Source organism: Desmodus rotundus, chromosome 5 (assembly GCF_022682495.2).
Source record: "Desmodus rotundus isolate HL8 chromosome 5, HLdesRot8A.1, whole genome shotgun sequence".
Lineage (NCBI taxonomy): Eukaryota > Metazoa > Chordata > Mammalia > Chiroptera > Phyllostomidae > Desmodus > Desmodus rotundus.
This window is the reverse complement of record NC_071391.1, coordinates 143,942,336-143,961,658: the sequence shown is the minus strand read 5'-3', so window position 1 is coordinate 143,961,658 and position 19,323 is coordinate 143,942,336. Positions and strand designations below refer to the sequence as shown.

Sequence of the window (19,323 nt, the reverse complement as noted above, 5' to 3'; positions counted from 1 at the left end):
GGAAGCCTCCAGTTGGTTGGCAGAGGCCTGAGTCCTGACCTGAAGTGGAGAGGACCTATGGAGAGAAGCATTCCAAGCCCCAGCCAGGGGGCACGGAAGGGCAGCTGGGAGCCAGAAGTTCTGTAGGGGTTCAGGGAGAGGCTGGTGCCAGAAAGGAGTAATTTGAGACTTGAACTGACTGAAAAGGAGAGATGTGGGTGGGGAGGGGAGGGGCCATCTCTGGACCTGGGTGGAGCCCTGCTGTGCGAGGGGCACCTAGGTATGGCTCCCAAAGAGGCACCTTGAGCAAGGGTAGCGCCTTGTGGGAGGTGAGAGGGGTTTGCTCTGTTAAGTAACCAAGGCCCATGGCAGAGTGTGCTGCTTTGGGAGGTGGCTCCAGGTGTCGCTGGATTCTGTTGCTTGAATATGCTAATTGAGCACCTGTTCTGTACTTGGCTTTGGGCTAGCAGGGCAGCTCAAGGGTTGGCTGCCCTCTCAAGCAGGGGCCTCCCTGCCCTCCTGCTCTCGCACACAGAAAAGCATTTGGGTAATTCCTCTAAATGCATGCCCCCTGGGTCGGTCTAGCTCAGGGTTTGGACACCGATCTTTGACGGGCCCGACTACGTGCCGGTGTAGTCGGGACAAAGTGCCAGTGCGTGAGTGCTTCTGTGTGTCACAGCCGAGTGCATGTGCCGGGTGCCCCGGCATTACCGTAAGTGAATGAGGGTCTGAATCCACCATTCCCAGGGTGATCTTATAATTCACGAGCTGGTCTGGGATGCTATTAGTGGCCAGGCTGGAAAGCGGCTAGGACCATTCCTGGAAAACTGGGGCATACAGTTATCCTAATTACTGAGGCACTCTGTGATGGGCTAAACCTACTAGAGCATTCTGTGCAACCTCCACATGCAACGTCGTGGAAACCCTAGAGGGACACAGACACTCGTGCCAGCCCACACGTGGCATTGTGGATTCTCCAGGTTTCCTGATTCCACCCCTGCTCCCCAGGGGCCGGCCGGTAGTTTTGCAAGGAGTTTAGCAGCTGCTTCTAAGCCTTGGCTCCAGCTGTAAATTAAATGGGGTTGCACCCTCAGCTGCTATTCCACTTAAGGTTGCAATCAGCCCCAAGTAGGAGGGGAGGTCCGTGTGTTCCCGAGTTCCCTCTTTTAAAGGGTTCTCCTCCTCTGGCCTGGCCTGCTGGCCTGTGTGGGGTTTCCCTAGAAGCTGAGGCCTGGGCAGCCAGGGCAGTGATGTGGACCCTGGGCTCCCTGAGGCCCAGATGTGGCCCTCGGCCCCGTCCTGCCCCCAAGACCTGCTCAGGTGCTGCGTTCAGTGGGGAAGCAGGAGCTGGAGAGAGCCCTGAGGAGGTGTCGAGGGCCCTGGCTCCACTGGTTAATTTGCTGCACCACCCGAGAGAAGACTTTAACATTCTGGGTGTAGTTTTCTCACCTATCAGATGAGGGTGATAACAACATAACAAAAATAATCTGCCCTTCTAGAGCAGGGGTCAGCAACCCAGGGCCCACAGGCCAAATCTGGCCCTGGGGCTGTTCGTGTAACAGGGCCTCACTGACACAGGCATCTCGTTCGTGTGTGTGCTGTCTGTGTCTGTGGCTGCACAGGAGACTGTATGGACTTCCAAGGCCAAAGTTCTGACTCTTTGGCCTTTGTGGACTAAGTTGGCCAGCTGTTCTAGGGCCCACACTACGTGCCAAGCATTGCCCTCCTCCCTGTGCCTGCATTGTCTTGCTTAAGCCTCCAGAAATCCTAACATGGGTTTTATTCTTACTCCCCTTTTATTGTTAAGTAAACTGAGGCACAGAGAAGGCAAGTAATAATTACTCTAGCGGCGTTTTCTCCCATGAGTACTGTGAAAAAGTGCGTGGATAGTGATGGGCCGCCCTGCACAGCCACACTGTTCTTTGGGTGCCCCAGCAAGGACCCTAGTGAGGAGGAGACCCTGGCTGCCCACCCCAGGCTCTGTGGGTCTGTGTTTAACAATGGACTCTCCGGAAAAAGATCAGGCTACACACTCACCCTGGTTCGTAGCATTTGCTGGTTTCCGTGGTGTAAATATCTCTGCCACGGCCATTCCATGCCCACAGTGTGACGTCACTGAACGTGGAGATGGGAAGAGATGGGCTATACACCCACCCCACAGATATGCTAGACACAACCTCAGGAGCTGGATGACAGCAAGAGGTAGTAAATAATTAAGAAGTGATGAGTTGAGCGTTTATCACCTTTGTTTTTTGAATTTCTGTAGTTTTAGATTTATATGATTTAATTTTTTACAAATGGCTGTGCTTAACAAGCGCCTTGCAAAATGGCTGAAAATTTAATAATCTGTTCTCATGAGCCGTGTGAGTCATCTCCAGCACTTGCTGCTCTGGGGGTGAGATAGGGGGTGGGAGTCCCTGATCCTGGTTACATAGGAAAAGAAATGGGGGACCTTTAATAGTAGCTCCCTTCCCAACAGCTGTCACCTGTGTTCTTTGGGTCTACCGTGCATAGGAATTGCGCTCTCCCTATAAAGCGAGGAGGGCAGCTGACCCCCGTACCCATCTGCTTGACCGTGTTGGGGAAGGGAGTGCCTGGTGGGCCCCAGGATGCCTCTGAGGTTTGGTCACTTCCTTTCTGACCTCCCTGGGTGTGGCCGCTATGGCTCTGTCCCCTGTCTGCTCAGCCTGGGGAACCTCACTGCTCAGCCTGTGTCCTTTTGCTGCATCCACCTCTGCTTTTGCCCCTTCTGTCCCCTCCTGCCTCTACCTTGTAGATCCTGAACCTGATCTCTAGGCCCCGGATGGGGCAATGCATCATCCCCAGAGGGAGGAGGTGTGTGTATGTGGGACGACCTGTGGTGCAGAAGGAATCTCTCCCTAGTGGTCATGTGCTGGTCTTGGGCCCAATGTAGGCCAATCCAGGAGTCCTCTTCATAGACTGCTTGTTTCCTTAGAACCTGCCCACCTCCTCCCAGTGGGGTGGCCACACAAGGCCCTGGGGCAGAGCCATCAGCAGACTAAGGGGGGCTTGGCCACTGGCTCTGGGGACCCCTGGGGGTGGCAGGAGGGAGTTCCTCACACTTCTAACCGAGCTCAGGCTCCCCCAGGGAGCCATGGCTGCCAGCCGGGCAGCAGCAGCTGGAGGCCACCCAGTGCCCTGGGCGAGCAGCAGGATCCCTTACGCAGCTAGCCCCAAGACAGAGTGCGTGGCCGCAGACCGCGTGGCTGCCAGCCCCCGCCTGGGAGTCTCACTGACATGAGCTATGGAGGCAGGAATGCGACTGCGGGAAACCCGATGCCCTGGGCCTGGCCCTGGGGCTGAGGAAGAGTGTGGACTGGGAGTGAAGGTCGGGTGGGTGGAAACCAGAGCATCAGCCACGCTTGCAGCGTGTGAGAACAGAAGGAAGCCAACCCTCTCTCTCCTGGCTACGTTCCCCCATCCTCGACTCACCCTTTCAGCCAGGCCTTTCCCCTAAGCTCCCGGGGTGCGGGGAACCACCCCATTCCATTTCACCCCACAGATGGCCCCACCCTGGGGTGCCGTGAGTCCACATCACTTGTCCTTTCTGTGCTGGTGTCAGACCCTGAGCCTGCTGAGGGTGGGAGGGTGCTGTCTGATGCACACTTTCCTGTCCCTTCCCCTGGGACCTTAGACCTGGGTGTTGCACTCCTGGCTTAGGGTGGGAAATGCTGGTGATTGATGCGATAAGTCTTCAATGGATACTTACTAAGTGCCAGATGCTGGGCTGGGTGCGGGGGAGAAAGGAGTGTGCATGTCTTGCCTGTACATGTGGAGAGATGGATGCAGGAGAGAAGCAAGGAGAGGCTGGGTAGGGGATGCTGATGCCGGCTAGGCAGTCAAGGAGGTGTCCAGGCCTCAGCGATGACTGAGCTGAAGGAAGAGCTCAAGTTAGCTTGTTAGGGAGGACATTCCAGGTGGGGAGAAAAGCCCATGCAAAGATCTTGTGGAAGAGGGAAGGTGGTGGGCTCCAAACTTACAGAAAGCTGAAGGGCAGACAGAAGAGGGAAGGTGTTGTTTAACATGAGGCTGGAGAGATGAAAGGGTTAAACTGACACTGTCAGCACCATTCACTCAGTGCCAGGGACCTGCCAAGGGCAGTGGGTGCATTTTATTTAGTTTTCACCAGTGGTTCTCAACTGGGGGAAATTTCTATTACCCATCCCATCCCCCAGGGGACATTTAACAATGTCTGCTGATGTTTTGGTGGTCGCAACTGAGGGGTGGTGGTGGGGGGGGTGATGCTATGAGCATGTACTAGGTAGAGGCCCCAGATGCTGCTAAGCATTCGACAATGCACAGGACAGCCCCGACACCAAATAATCATCTGGCCCAAAGTATGCATAGTGCCAGGGTTGAAAGTGCCTGCGTTTTTAATAGTCCTGTGCATTGGGTGTTACCATGGTTGCCACTTTACAATGAGGAACCTGAATGTCAGGAACTGAGCTTCCCTGTGGCATCCCGGCTCCCCTTGCCTGACCCATGCTGTGAGTTCCAGGCAAGTTCCTGACTCCCGGAGACTCCGAGGCCGAGGCTGGGCTGGGAGGCAGAGCTGGCCTCCCCCTTTTCCCAGGATCTGCAGGGGAGGCATGGAGAGCTCGGGAGGGCTGGAGGATGTGAAGACATTGGCCAGCTGTGAGGGTGGAATTCTGCCCTGCGTGGGAACCAGGGCAGCTGCAGGGCCCTGGTTAGTGGGTGTCCCTCAGCCCACCTCCTGGCTCTCCCAGCTTCTTCCCAACAAGTCCCCCTCTGTCTCTGTCAGTTAGGGGGAGAAAGAGAGAGGGGACAGGTCCACACTTGGGTGGCAGATTAGAGTGGGGGTGGCAGAAGGCCCTGTGGAATGGCAGGGCAGGGTGGCGGCCGGGGGTGTTGGCAGTGGGCCCCTCTGCTGGAGGCAGGACCGAGGGAGGACCCCTGGCAGTCTAAGGGGCGTTCCTGGAGGAAACCCTGGGTTCTCCCTCTGAAGAATGGTCCTTCCCAGAGCCAGTGCCTGCTGTGGGCCAGGCATGGAGCTAGCCTGAGTTCCCAGCCCTCAGCCTTTGTGGGAATCCCGGGGAGGGGTACACCTTTTCTGATCCCAGGTGGCAGCCCTGCCCTTGGACAGAGATCCTGAAAGTACTGCCAAAGCCCCAGACAGAGGCCTTTGGTGGGTGTGGCGCTATCGGGAGACAGCTAGGGGAGGTGTGAGGTGAGTGGGGATGTGCGCTGGCAGTGATCCGCAAGCAGGGAGGTCCCTGTAGGCACCTGGAGGGAGAGGAGGAATTCTGGGGGCTGTGGGAGGCAGAGGCACCCTAGCTTCTTGCTCTCACAATAGCTACCTACCTTTGTGGGGGGCACATGTGTGTTGCCAGCCTGAAGTACAGAGTCCTGGGGCTTCCACCCTGCCCAAGCTGAACCCTCCTTGTCCCCCCACCAAATTGCACTGAGCCGCATGTGCTATATGTGCTGTTGCACCCAGGGGCTGGCCACGCCATTTCCAGTGTCCCGATCTGCTTTCCTTGGCGTGCCTGCACCTCATGCCTGGGGTGGCCTGCTGGGGCCCCCCAGGTCCAGCCCTATGTGTGGCCCTGCAGACCCTAAAACTGGGAGCTGTTAGTGGCTGGACTCGGTGCATGCTCTGGCGGGATGGCAGCACAGCACAGCCAGGCTGAACGCCTCTCCTGGGGGGAGCTCAGGGCGCTTGAGGTCCACACCTGCCTGGGAGGAAGGATTCAGGTACTGTGGCCTTTGGGGCTTTCTGTAGTAGCCTTCCCTGTCTGTAGTGTGATACCTCTCCCTCTTATCCTGCTCGTGTGTGTGTGTGTGTGTGTGTGTGTGTGTGTGTTGAGAGACTGATTGCTTGATTGATTTTGATTTGTGCCTCAGGCTGTGGCTCCTGAAATGTCCACTTTTCCAGCTCCCGGAATAATTTTGAACAAACATGGGGTATGTGGATACCGGCCCTGAGCACAATTGCTAACTTCAGTTTTTGATTTACCGTTCCCTGTCCTGCCTGTTTCTCATTTCTCTCATAAGATCATTGATACCAAACGTTTCTTGAGCATTTATTATGTGCCAAGTGGTACACTAAGAACAACATGTAATTTATCTCCTTAATAATCACAGCAACTCTGTGGGACAGATAATGTAGAATTATCCCAAAGTTATAGAGAGACTGGTTCAGAGAAGTTAAGCAACCTGCCCAAAGTCACACAGCTAGTAAATGGCAGGGCCATAATTGAAACACAAGTTACCTGGTTCTAGAGCTTGTGTTAAAGCTGTGGCAAAAGCCAGGGGGTCAGTGCTTCTCCCTGTCAGAGACGGGGTGTCCTGTGGCAGGAGCTGCAGCCCTCCCAGTTACAGTAGAGCCTCAGGGAGCTCCCGGGAGAGCAGAGTTACAGGTCTTTCCTGCTCGCGTGTCATACGGGCCCCTTTTGGGGGATGGAGCCAAGGAAGACTGGCTTACCTTTCGGATGCATTTCTTTGTTGACTACAATGGCCAGGGCAGGACTGGGACGGTGATGGCACTTCTGGCCCGGCCATGGGCTTGGGATGGGAGCAGGTGTGAGTCTGGGCCATCTTTGAGGAGTGTGACCTGCCTGGAGGTGAAGACTGGTTTTGAGGGACGTGAGCCCTGGTGTGAATGGGGAAGAGGAGGCAGGTCACTGAGGGTGTGACTGGGAGCCATCAGGCAGCAAAAACCACCAAAAGATTTGGGCTGGGAAACCAAATGGTGACTGTGGGTGATGACTCTGCTTCTGGCTCTGGGTGTGGGCAGAAGCATCCCGGGAGGCTTCTTGGACTAGGGATCTGGGGCTACGCCCTGAGAGTGGACATGGTTTGGAGAGGAGGGGCACAGAGGTGGCCGTGCTCTTTGTATTTGGAGGCACTGGGGGACTGGGTAGTCCCAGGGCCCCCAGAGATTCCTGGGAAACATTTGCAGCTGGGTGGGGGTCCATTCTGGGTGGGCCTGGCAGGGATGAAAGGCCGTCCAAGGGAGGCCAGGATTTCCTTTCAAGGGAATGTGTGCTTGTGTGTTGGGAATAGGGACTGGGCAAGGCATGAAGCAGGTGGGGGAGAGGGGAGAGGGACTTGGAGAAACGTGAGTGACAGCAGAGGGAGCGGACAGGGTGGGAGTGCTGCCCAGCTCTCCCCAGCCCTCTGCTGGGCTCCTGGCCAAGGAAGGCTGGTGGGCCTGATGTCATAGAAGACCGAGTCTGGGAGGCTGGGCTGGGGTGTGACGGGGCACTTCATATTCTTGTATGGGCTTTGGTCCCTATTGGGTCCCCAAGCTCCCCAAACTGTACAGGACCCCAGTGAGGGGGCGGTGGGGTGGCAGAGGGGGCAAGGGGGGAATCAGTGCATCAGAGAGGTGGGCATCAGGTCCAGAGGGGGTGGTTTACTGCCTAGCAGGTGGAGCCCAGCGCTGACGCAGACAAGGGGAGGGGAGTGACGAAGTGGCTTTACGCACAAATGGGTTTCTGAGCCCAAGTGTAGACCTACACTGCCTCCTGTCCCTGCCTTTGGCCTCAGCCTGAGCCTGGGCACCCGGTCAGCGCCTGTGTGTCCCTGCCACCAACATTGTCTCCAGACACACAGGGGGACAGGGATGCTGGACAGGCCCTCCAGACTCTGACTGTTCGTAACTCACCCCAGTGGGCAGGCCACCACTGGGCTTTCTCCACAGGTCCTCTTATAGTCCTTCCTCCTATCAAACTCCCACCTCTTGGACTGGAGCAATGCAAACCTCCATTCTGGCTTGTCTGGTCTCCATAGGAGAGGGAAAAAACTTCTCTGTGGACTTGACTTTGGAGTCTGTGGACTGTAGGAAAGGGTGAGCCACCCTAGAGTGAAGTCAGAGGCTGATGGCCAAGCTCTCTGCAGCCAAGGAGCATTGTGTAGGGATCTCCTGGCCCGGGGACTGGACTCTCTGGGTCAGTATCCCTGTCACCTTCAGGCTCGGTGTCAGACTCTGTTGTGACTAGCTCTGTGTCTCCAGGGTGGTGTGGTGGATGACAGGAGTGAGGATTCCATGTCCGTCTCCACCTTGAGCTTTGGTGTGAACAGACCCACGATTTCCTGCATCTTCGACTGTAAGTGATGCTTCAAGGGTGACGTGGGTGGGTGTGTGGCCTTACGCTTCTGCTTGTTTGGGGCTGTGGTCAGGTGTGTATGTGGGGCTGTGGAGAACTGGGTCTGTGTGCCTTTAGGTGAGTCAGTGTCTTTCGTTGGGTGTGTGTGTACACGCACATGCGCATGCCCGTCCGTCTGTGTATGGGGTGTGTGTCAACTTTAAGCTTCAAATCGGGCATTCAAGGTCTTGTGCATTCTGGCTTCTCCCATCGCCCATTTGGCCTCTCCCCCTTCTCCTCTTCACCTGTCCCCTCTCCCCAACTCTTATAAGGCCCAAGGATACATCGGTTATGTGTCCACCTTTGAGATGAGGTCTGTTCTGACTCTGTGAGTGGCCCACTTCTGCAGACTGTGACATGTGTCATTTCTGTTGTTCCACCCCTCTGTCTGCTGCCTTCCCTAGGGACAGACTCCAACCTTTCCTCTAGCCCCAGCTCTTAGCCTCCTCCAGCCCCTCACTTGGCATCTCTGTTTCTTCCTCGGTGCAGACGGGAACCGCTACCATCTACGCTGCTATGTGTACCAGGCCCGGGACCTGCCTGCGATGGACAAAGACTCTTTTTCTGGTAGGTGGCAGAAGGGAGGAAAGCCAGGGACCAGGGACTGACAGCCAATGTCCCTGAGCCTTTGGGCCTTTGAACCCCAGAGAACAGAGCCTGGGGCTTTTCCTGCAGGTCGGGGGCTGTGTTTGCTGAGTTTGTGGAGGAGGCTCTTTTGCCAGGGTCACTATGGCTTCCTAGTTGTCAGGTGGATTGCTTGACCCCTCTGCAGGGTTTGGCTTTACTGACCATTCCCTCCTGAAAGCCCCTCTGGCCTTGGCCCCAGAATATCCTCTCTCCTGGGTTGCTTGCAGCCTCCTAATGCTCTACCTGCTCCTACGTGGGTGCTCGCTGCCCTCTAAGCCTGATATTCCCAACATTCGGTCTGAATCCTCTTCTCTGTGCACTGGGGCCCCCTTTCGCTGCTCCCCCAGCTTCAGTGACGACTCACGTTAGGGAAGTATCTAGGTCTCGTCCAGTCACATCTTAGGTATGTCCCCCTGGATGCCTCAGAGGCACCTCAGTTCATCCATCCAAACTGAACTTCTTTTGACAGCCTGCCCCCCACCCCACCCCAGTCCAGGCCTCCTCTGCATTTCCCACCTTGGTTGGGGTGTCACATCAGCACACGCTGTTACCCGTCAGGCTGGGAACCAGCTGTCAGTCACCCAGACCTGTTGGTTCTGGCTCCTGAAACTCTCTTGATGTCCCTGAGAACTGCCCCTGCCCCTTTGTATCTGGACACTCCGGTCATCTCCTGACCCCCTGCTTCCCTCTGCACTGCCCCCGAGATCTGGTTGTGACTCTCCCCTGATTTCAAATGTAGATACTGATGGGCAAACCCTTGACTCTTCAGCCTGGTGGATGACTCTCGTGTGATCTGACCCTATGCACCTTGCCACTTTCGTTTGTCCCAGATTCCTCTGTCCATTAGCTCTGGCCCCACCTGCTTTTGTCAACATTAGCCATAGTTTTTGCTTTTGTACCTCAGTGTTCTCTTTGCCTAGAATGCATTCTCTCTATTTTTAACACCGTGAACTCCTATTCATCCTTCAAGACCCAGCCCAGATGCCCCTCACTCTTCCCTGAACCAAGCTGGCTGCCAGCACTTGGCCAGCACTTCACCGGGCCCTCTCTCACAGCCCTGACCCATGCACGACATAGATCAAGTGCCACCTACCTCTGCTGCATGCTTGCCAGTGACTGAGCTCCTCCGGGAAGGGGCCTTGTCTTACCCTTGAACCTGTAGCATTTGATGTCTCAAGAATGAACACTTCACTGAAATGCTCACTGGGAGCCCTGGTGCGTTACTGACATTATTTTGTGCAACCCTGATAAGTGTCCTGTGAAGTAGGTATTTAACAGCCTTGTTTCATAGATACAGAAGCTGAGACAGACAGCTCAATTCAATTGCTTGTGTCAAAATAACTGACAGGTGACATATCACCCTCCAAATGCTTGAGTAGAACTGAGTTCTGCTTGAGAATGATCTTCTGTTCACAGACTAGCTCCGCAGCTCATAGCCACAGGACAGCCCCCTCCCCACTCCATGGGGTGAGGGTGGGGAACCTCTCTGGTTCTTCCTTCCCAGCAGCTGTGCCTCCCCGAGTTCCCTGCCCCCACTCAGGGACCTGTTCTCCAGCCCTGTGCAGCCAGGGGTGCACAGAGCTGTCTCTTCTCTGTGCTTTGGGTCCAGGGTCCTGAGAGTGCCCCCTGCAAAGCACGCGCAGAACCAGCAGGCAAGGGTTGGCAGCCCCGGGGCAGGCAGCTGCAACTCCCTGGGAACCTTTGCCAGGAGGCTTTCTGACACTTAGAATGTGCCCTGAGAAAAAAGAAGTGGACTAATTCCCAACCTTGTTTCCTCTTCATTTGGAGAGGGCGGGAGAGGTGGGGGTGCAGGCGGCCAGTTTGTGTGGGGCGGTGGTGAGGTGGGACTCAGGTAGAAGGCCCCGTGCTCTGTGGGCCAGGCTGGGGCGACCCTGCAGGGAGGGAACTCCTCCAAAGAACCCGCGCTAGGCGTCAGTGTGCACCTCTGGTGACTGCAGGCCTGCGTCAGCCCCGCACTGCCCTACAGAGACGTCACACTTTCCGTCCTGGCCCCACCCCCTCCCCCAAATAAACATCCCTTGAGCGTTGAGGGCACTGCCCAGGGCTTCCTCAGAGGCCACTGGCTTCTGAATGAAAGGCCTGATTGAGCAGCTGTTGGCAAGGAAAGCAGCAGCCAACACGGGTGAACCTATAAAACCCAGAGTGTTTATTTTCACTCCCAAACTCTAAACCAAAGCAATTTCTCCCCTGGAACTGACCCTGGGGTGGCTGGCGGCCGGAGGCTGTGTATGGCCGCCGGCTGGCGTTTCTCAGAGGAAACTCATGTGTGAATCCAGAATGTCTGGGGCCAGGGGAGGGTCCAGCACAGAGTCTGTGGCTTGTCCCTTGGTCCAGCCGGCCTGCCGGGGGTCCGGGGCAGAGAGGCCTTTCCTCCGGAAGCCCTGACCAGTGGTGCTCTGGGCCCTGCCCCGCAGGGGTGGGCTGCAGTGGCCCCAAGCTGTGCTCCCTGCCTGTCCCCTGTATGTAGGCCTTGGGACTGCCTGGAGACCCGGCTGTGTCTGCTTCCTTCTGCCTGGCCCAAGGTTTGGGGGACCACGCAGGAATTGCCCAGGAAACATTTGCTGAATAATATTAAACTCAGTCGGAAAAAGGGAGACTTGTGGAGATACTGTGGTCCAGGCTGCCTGAAGAGGTCACCAGGGTGCGGTTTGAGAGTGTGTCCAGCACAAGTCCCTGGGCCACTGGAGGGGTGCGTGTGGCATGTGGTTATGGGTGTGTGGCCCGTGTAGTGGTCAGGCATAAGAAATGTAGGATGATGTTTAATTCAAACGACTTCTCTCTGATACAGGGCTGGGGTTACCACTGCTTGGTGACCATCTGGATAAGGCACTGGACTTACTTTGAGTGGAATAAGATATGACTTGAGAGGATTTAGAGACCTCATGTCCTCAACCTCATACCTCATGGGCGGAGTCACTTCTCTGAAGTTGCTTTTCATGGCAGGCTGATTTCTCAAAGGGAGCTGGGGAGGCGGCTGTCTGCTTTGCCCCTGCCCCAGTGGACACCAGCATTGCTGTGGTTTGAAGCAACCATAAGCTCTGCTTACGGAACTGCCAGCAAGACTCACAGCCCTTGGGCAGCTCTGTTTTGAGGTCACCGTACTCCGGAGAATGGCCCTTAGTGTGAGGGACCCAGAGACTTGTCTTTGAGAGTCCCACAGGTCAGTGGGCTTGGGGCCTGACCTGGTTAACCAAGGGAATGAGAGACGGTGAGTGGACCAGCTGCCAAGGGGGCAGGGTAAGAAGGTCCTGGGCTCTCTTTTATGGTCTCATGGTTCCTGGGAAGGTCCAAGCTGTTCCAGCTAGGTGGTCCTGGGAGGCTGCTGCTGGGCCAGTCTGGAGCGAAGGCTGATGAACTGTGGCTGCCCACAGCTGAGGTTACCTCTCTGGGGACCAGTGCTTTAGTTTTCCCCAGATCCACACTCTTTGCTGGGTAGGACTGGGGCGTTCTTGCTTCTGGGCTTCCCATGTCTGGACTCCAGGCGGGGACCCCTTGTTGGAAGCATAGCTTTCTGTTAAGGCTGGTTCTGGTTGGGGGGATTTTCTAGTTGAGCTTAAGGAGCTGTTTTCCAAAGTGCATTGGAGGCTTGTGAAATGCTCCACTTAAAAAGGGTTCCTGAGCAAGAGAGACTGGGAAACGCCACCCACTGAGAGATTTACAGCGCACAGTGGCACGGCGGGGCTCTGAGCTGGCTGCAGAAAAAGGGGCCTGTCGGACTGTTTGAGCACTCATTAGCACATTTTGGGAAGCACTGATCTATGCAGTTCAAGGTGTTCAGCGTGAATCCAGGGCTGCTTGTGATCTGCCTGCCTCCTCCTCTCTCCTCTGTCCCCAAGGCTCTTTCCCTCCCTCAGCCAGACCAACGCCTGGCTGTCTCCCAAGCGTCCGTGTGCTTCGGTGCCTTTGCTCGTCTGTGCTAGGTGCCTAGGCAGCCACTTTTCCTTGGTAACTTCCACATTCCTGAGATGCAGGGGAGGAGACCACCTTCGAGAAGACTGACCTGGTGCCACCAGGCTACACTGGGCACCCCCACTGCTGGCACCGTATGCACTCCACTATTAAGGCACACCCCACCTCGCATTGTGACTGTTGTCTAGTTACCACTTCCGACCAGGAGGCATGGCCTTAAGAGCTGGACCGAGACTCATTCCTCTCCACATTCCTAGCACCAAGCTTACCTACCACATGCTCGTTAGTCAGTAATTGTATACCGAATGAATGATGGATGACAACTAACACCGGAGTGAACATCTTTGTACATATAGGTTTTTGGTTAATTTGGATGATTCCCAGGAATATGGGAAATAGGGTATAAACAGTTTTATGTTTTCCTGGGCATACCGCCCAATTGCTTTCCTGAAGAGTTGCTGAATTGCGTCCAGCACTAAAGGAGAGTATACCTAGTTCATCAAGTATTTGCCAACACTGGGCTTTATAAATCTAAACAATTTTTCTTAATTTTATAGCAAAGATGGTGCTGTTATAGCTTTCATTTGCAGTGCCTGACTTGGGATATAGTCCACTCCCTCCTAGGGACCCTTGTCCTATGCGCGTGGCAAAGGAGCACTGGGCTAGGATTCACAGTGGCTAGTCCTGGCCATGCGTGAGCGTGAGCTAGGGACTTCGTCTTCCTGGGACACAGCTTCCTCTTCTGACAAGCGGGATGGTGCTACCTGCCCTGTGCCCTGTTCCGGTGGTCTGAGCTGGTTGGTGGGAAGGCCCATGAGGAAAGCTTTGTGTATGGTGAACACAGAAGTGTCCTCCCTGGACCCCAAGAAGGTCTGAGTAGCAGAGCTGGGATGCTGGGGCTCCAGGTCCAGCAAAAGAATCACCTGCTGAGGCCTCTCATGGGGATGCAGTCAGGTCAAACCATCTGTATTTGTGGCCGGAGCTTCCCAGGGCAGCTCAGGGGGCTCCAATCCAGCAGCATTTCGCCTCAATTCTGGTGGTGCTCCCTGTGGCTTGGCGGGGACGGCCCTGTCCTGTGGTGCGCTGACCCTGTGGAGAGTGTTGGGCTGGGGTGGGCAGGGAGGAGATAGGCCTTCGCCTCCTCTTCACCCCTGCTTGGGATCTACTTCTCCTGATCTTGGCTTTCTAGAAGAGGGATGTGTCTGTGTGTCGGTGTGGCTTTCCTTCATCTGACCACCTTGCTTCAGCAACACCCACCCCCACTTGTTTCTTTTTTTTGGAGGGGCCAGCTCCTGTGGGGGGAGAGGCCAGGCCCCAGCACACAGTAGCCCAGTGTCTGAGGCCCCAGGCCTCCGGGCCTGCTCTTTACAATGCCTTTGTTGTGTGTTTTTTCCTCCCATGGGCGGGCGGGGTGTGTGTGCGGGTCTGGGTGATTTTTGTTTGAAAGCCACCCCCTCCCCGTCCCCCAGCGCTGAGCTCATTGCCTGCGCTGATGGGGCTGCTGGAAGGAGTCGGCCTGCTCAGGGGCCAGCGTGGGGGGTGCTGCCAACACCAATACAGTGTGCACAGCCGCTACAATGTGCAATTGTGATCTTTGTGTAAACGCGGTCGGTCTGGGCCTCGCACGCTTATAAAAATAAAGCGTTGGGAAGCACAGGGGGTGGGAACAAAAGGGGCTTTTTCGCCGGTTCTCTAATATGGTTTTATTTATCGGAACGCTCCCTCTTTCCTTTACTGGAACCAGGGAGAGGTTCTCTGCCGAGCTTGGAGCTGATGGTATCACAGCCAGACGGTTTCATTAAATGCACAGACGCCGCTGGGCCTTGCCAGGGACAGGAAGGGAAGGGCTTGGGCCAGCCCTGCCAGGCTGGTGCATGGAAGGGGGAGCCCCATGCCAGGAAGGCTTCTACCAGGTCCGGTGGTGAGATGTGGTGGCATTTCTTTCCTGCCCCTTCCTTTGCCAAGAGTCTTCCACTGCTCTCTTCTACCCCTAGAATCAGGTTCCAAACCAATTTCCTGCAGGAAGTCCTCCAGGATTGAAACCATTGTGCTTTTGTGCCTGCAGCTAACAAGCACGTCCAGGCTGGTGGCTGCCGGCTATTAGCGGAGCCCAGCATTGTTCAACTTCTGCCTCCTGCCTCCTAATTCAGACCCTTTTTTCCCTTAAAACTGGCCCCTTAGGTGACAGCCAGAATCTTAGACCCTGCTTCACCCATCCCATGATGCGAGTCCTCCCATTGCCCATCTCAGCCCTCCCACCTGTCCCTATGACTGCTCTCTGCCACCTCCTGTGCAGTGACCATGTGGTCTCCTTAAGGCCAAGGAGCTTGTCCTACTCACCTCCCATTTGTGGGGAAATTCTGTCTCCCCATGCCAGCCCTAGGAGTATAGCTGGACATCCCAGCACCCTGTTGAGGTCACATGGGAGGTAGTTAAAGACAGCACTGGGGTTGGACTGTGAGGCTCAGAGGATGCAAGATGTTGCAGGATGGGGCAGGTGCGAAGGGTAAGGGTCCGAGTTAGAGCGTTGGAGCTCCGCCCTCCCAGACATCTATCTAGCACCCAGCTGCCAGCCTCCTGCATCCCTAGGCTTTCCTTGTCACGTGCCCTCAGCATTTGGCATTTTGAGTCTTATAAAATGGCAGCAAGCTGGACCCTTCCTCCTGGCTGACACCCTAATGGGAGAAGTAGAAGGAGCCCCTTCTCCAAGCCCTCTGATCCTTTCCTAAATCACGTGCACTCAGTCCTATAGGCCCTTCTCTTGCATTGGTTCCCAAAGTGTGACCCTGGAAGGCAGATTGGTACCACCTGGGAACTTGTTAGAAATGCAAATTCTCAGGTCCTGCACTAGACCTAGACCTGGACCTAGACCTAGACAAGCATGGCTGGGGCTGGCATGCTGGAAAGGAGTTTGGGGACAGGAGGAGCTTCAGGGGGCTTAGGGTTCCTCTCACACCACCCACTATACAGCCCTTGGGTCCATGTGCTGTTTATCTAAGCTGCCACCACCTCTGCCTGGACTCTTCCAGAAGCCTCATACTTGGTCTCCCTGCACGCACTCTGTCCCTTCCAGTCTGTTCTCCAGGTGGTAGCCAGAGTGAGTTTGCTGAAATGCAGCCCTGGGCACACCACGCTGATGGCACCAACATCTCTGTTCTACTCTCCTTTCCTCAAAGAAGTTTTTCCCTCACATACTCTACTGCACCTTATATCCAGTCTTCAAAGCACTGATCAAAATTGTCTTTTTATGTTTGCTTGCATGGATTCTGGTTTTGCTCCACTTGTATTCTTGGCCCCTAGCCTGGCATGCAAAAGGTACTCAATAAATGCTTGTTGGATGAATGAATGAACCAATGAATGAGCCATCCAAGGACTTGCTTCTTCTACCTGTACCTTGCCCCCTAGAAGCCAGCCCAAAAAGGAGCCCAGAAGGGGAAGGTCTCTGGATTTCTGTGTCCCCTTGCCTGGATCCAGGCTCCATTCCTCTGTCATGGCCCACCAGTCTGCTCAGGAAAGTCAGGAAAGAGCACTGGGGAGATGGACTCCTGCCTGATATTGTTGCACCAGAGTGGCAGCCACAGCTCTGCTCCAGCTCTGTGGCCTGAGTGACTCCTGAGCAGGCAACTCTCACAGTCTATGCCGTGTCCTGTCTCCCTCCCCTGTGCCTGGCCCACACAGATCCCTATGCAATCGTCTCCTTCCTGCACCAGAGCCAGAAGACAGTGGTGGTGAAGAACACCCTGAACCCCACCTGGGACCAGACGCTCATCTTCTACGAGATCGAGATCTTCGGCGAGCCGGCCAGCGTCGCCGAGCAGCCACCCAGCATCGTGGTGGAGCTTTATGACCACGACACCTATGTGAGTCTGCCTCATCCCCTCACTTATCCCCTTATCCCCTCACTGTCCACTTCCTCCAGGGGCCCAGGGACAGATGCTGCTGGGAGGGACAGATCCCCAACCAGATGGGTGTGCCCCAGGGCTGGGATTGATGGCTGAACTCAGACTTCAGAGTGGTTAAAACTATTTTAGGGTGATTAAAAATGGATTGCTAGCACATGTGCGGTGCCCACGGCAGAGAGAGGGGACAGATCTGGAACAGGCCATTGGCTGTGGGTCAAGAGCCTGGGTTTTCTCTGCCTCTTACTTGCTTGTATGATCACGGGCCAGTCCCTTCTCATCAGAGAGCTGTGTTGACATTTATTAAGCACTTGTGTGCTGGGCTTGGTGGCCCCACTTTAGTTTTCCAGTGTAGATGGGAACTGAGACTCACCCACAGACAGAGAATCCTCCAGGGAGACAGTGGGTCCCTGAGTGACAGTTGGCTCTGAGGCATAGCCAGGGCCCTCTTAACAGAGCTGTCTCACAGAACGTCCTTTGCTGATGGAAATGCTGTGGGAGCCACTAGCCACATGCGGCTCTTGAGCAGCTGAAATATGGCTAATGCAAGTGAGAAACTGAATTTTAAATTTTATTTATTTGTAATTAAGCTTTAACTTTAAAAGCAGTGGGTGGCTAGTGGCTGTAGTATAGGATGGTGTGGCTCTAGAAGGTTCCTGGGACGGAGAGCTCACCTTGGGCTGGAATGTGGAGGAAGGCGGGGTGGAAGATGCAGGAGATGCAGACCCTGGAGGAAACGTGGGATTGGGCACCGGGAGGAGGTAGAAGGACATTCCAGCACAGCCTGGAAGCAAGTGGGGGACCAGGAGACAGAAGAAGGCAGGTGGGGAAGGAGGAGAAAGAGAATGAGACCAGAGGAGCAGGGGAGTGACAAGATCAGAGTAATGTTTTAAAAAGAAGAGAAAAGAGAGAGCCTGGGTCAGCTGATGGGGCATGTGGCAAAGAGGTCACCTCCTGGGGTTGGGGGCTGCACTGGGATGAAAGGAGAGGAGGCAGGGGCTGGAAACTTTCCAGAAAGAGTTGCCATGACTGGATGGCAGGTGCCCTGGGAGGGTGTGGGGAAGGGCGTTGGGGAAGGTGGAGCTATTTAGGTTGTCCTGCAGGTGGTGGGGGTCAGCTGGCAGTGGGCAATACAGGCCTGGGCTGGGGAGGCCGACCTGCGAGCTCCCCCCATAGAAGGAAAAGCTGGCTCTCTGGGAGGCAGTGAGCAACTGGAGTCTACTTGGGAGAGTCTGGAGAAGAGCACAGGGTCTGACGCCTTTGCGGCAGGACAAGAAGGGTGGTAGGAGGACCAGGAGGGTGTAGACCAAAGGACTAAGGTGAAGGAGCTGGTGCAAGCCATGGCCTCTTCTGGATGGGTGGGGCTTCAGGGTCCTGGGGGAGAGCAGAGGCTGTGCTCAGTGTTAACACAGCCAAACAAGTCCATGTTGCTGGAAAGTACCCATTGCCCTGAGCTCCTGCTATCCTGGCTGCCTGAGCTCTGAAAGGACTCCCCTTCCCCAAGCCTCTCTGTGACCCACCAATGCGATGACACCTGGCCCAGAGGGACCCTCAGGAGCCCTCCCAGTGCTGTGGCTGGTGTCTTCTCTGCGTGGTTGGTGCTGGACTGTCACTTGCTGACATGGGCATTTAAGCAGCAGCTGGTGGCTACTCCACAATGGCTCTTTGCAATGTCCCCGGCAGTGAGGTGACTGCAGGGGAAGTACCTCCCAGTCCTGTTCTGGGTTTCTCCAGATGAGAGTCTTGAGCAAATCTCCAGGCGGTATGGGGGTTGCAGCACCAGCTGGCTGAGACCCACATTCTGTCCACTGCCCCTGCCCTCGAGAAAGCTAACCATGGGGCCAGAACCCACAGGCCAGCAACGTCACAGAGGGCTGTGTCAGAGGCCTAGCTTGGTCAGGGCTCTGAGTTATGGCTAAGAAGGGTGGAGGGAGTATGGCTGGAAATGGCCCATGAGAAGACCAGGGGTGGGAAGCCAACCAAGACCAGCAGGCTGGAGCAGAGAATGTGTGGGGAGAGAAGGAGGCAAGGCAGGAGAGGTGAGGGTGCCTTCCATCCCAGGAGAAGAGTTTGGACTCTATCCTCTAGGCAGTAGGGAGCCTTGGAAGGTGCCTGAGCAAAGGGATAACAAGATGAAACATCATTTTAGCAAGACTCATAATTTGATATGTGATCATGTGATCACAGTTGCCCTATTTGGAAGGTGGTAGAATTTAAAGGTGAATTGAACAGGAGAAGAAAAGTCCTTGGAAACGTCAAATGCCTGTTCTGTGAGGGCATTAGAGAAATGCTAGGATCCTGTCACTGTGTCTAATGGGCTCAGATCTTGATTATATTAAAACAAGGCCGACGCTAGTTGGACAGACAGAGGATGGGAGTTCAAATCTAGCAGCAGTGACTAGGGCCCTGACTGTTGTTCTTGAATCCTTTTACGGGGGCAGAGCACGCCATTCAGCACCAGGAGCTGCCCTTTGGAGTTCAGGAGACTGGGTGTGGGTTTGGCGATCCCTCCGAGGCCACTGGAATGCTGGGCTGGGGGATGCTGATTCTGCTTTCTCCACTCCCTGTCCAGGGTGCAGATGAGTTTATGGGACGCTGCATCTGTCAGCCGAGTCTGGACCGAATGCCCCGGCTGGCCTGGTTCCGCCTGACTAGGGGAAGTCAACCGGCGGGTGAGCTGCTGGCCTCTTTTGAGCTCATCCAGAGGGAAAAGGTGAGACTGGGCCACGTCCAGATCCAGGAGGCAGGGAGTACCA

The 19,323-nt window shown here is 55.4% G+C and overlaps 1 protein-coding gene across 21 annotated transcripts in view; it reads left to right on the top strand.

Moving 5' to 3' along the window:
- Positions 1-19,323, top strand: part of DYSF (dysferlin) — a 202,305-nt gene that overhangs the window by 107,011 nt on the left and 75,971 nt on the right. For all 21 annotated transcript variants that reach the window (XM_053924834.2, XM_053924830.2, XM_053924832.2 and 18 more), the window contains 4 exons: positions 7,979-8,072; positions 8,601-8,678; positions 16,347-16,528; positions 19,140-19,280. In XM_053924834.2, the coding sequence (XP_053780809.1) occupies positions 7,979-8,072; positions 8,601-8,678; positions 16,347-16,528; positions 19,140-19,280 (495 nt within the window). The remainder of the gene's footprint in view (positions 1-7,978; positions 8,073-8,600; positions 8,679-16,346; positions 16,529-19,139; positions 19,281-19,323) is intronic.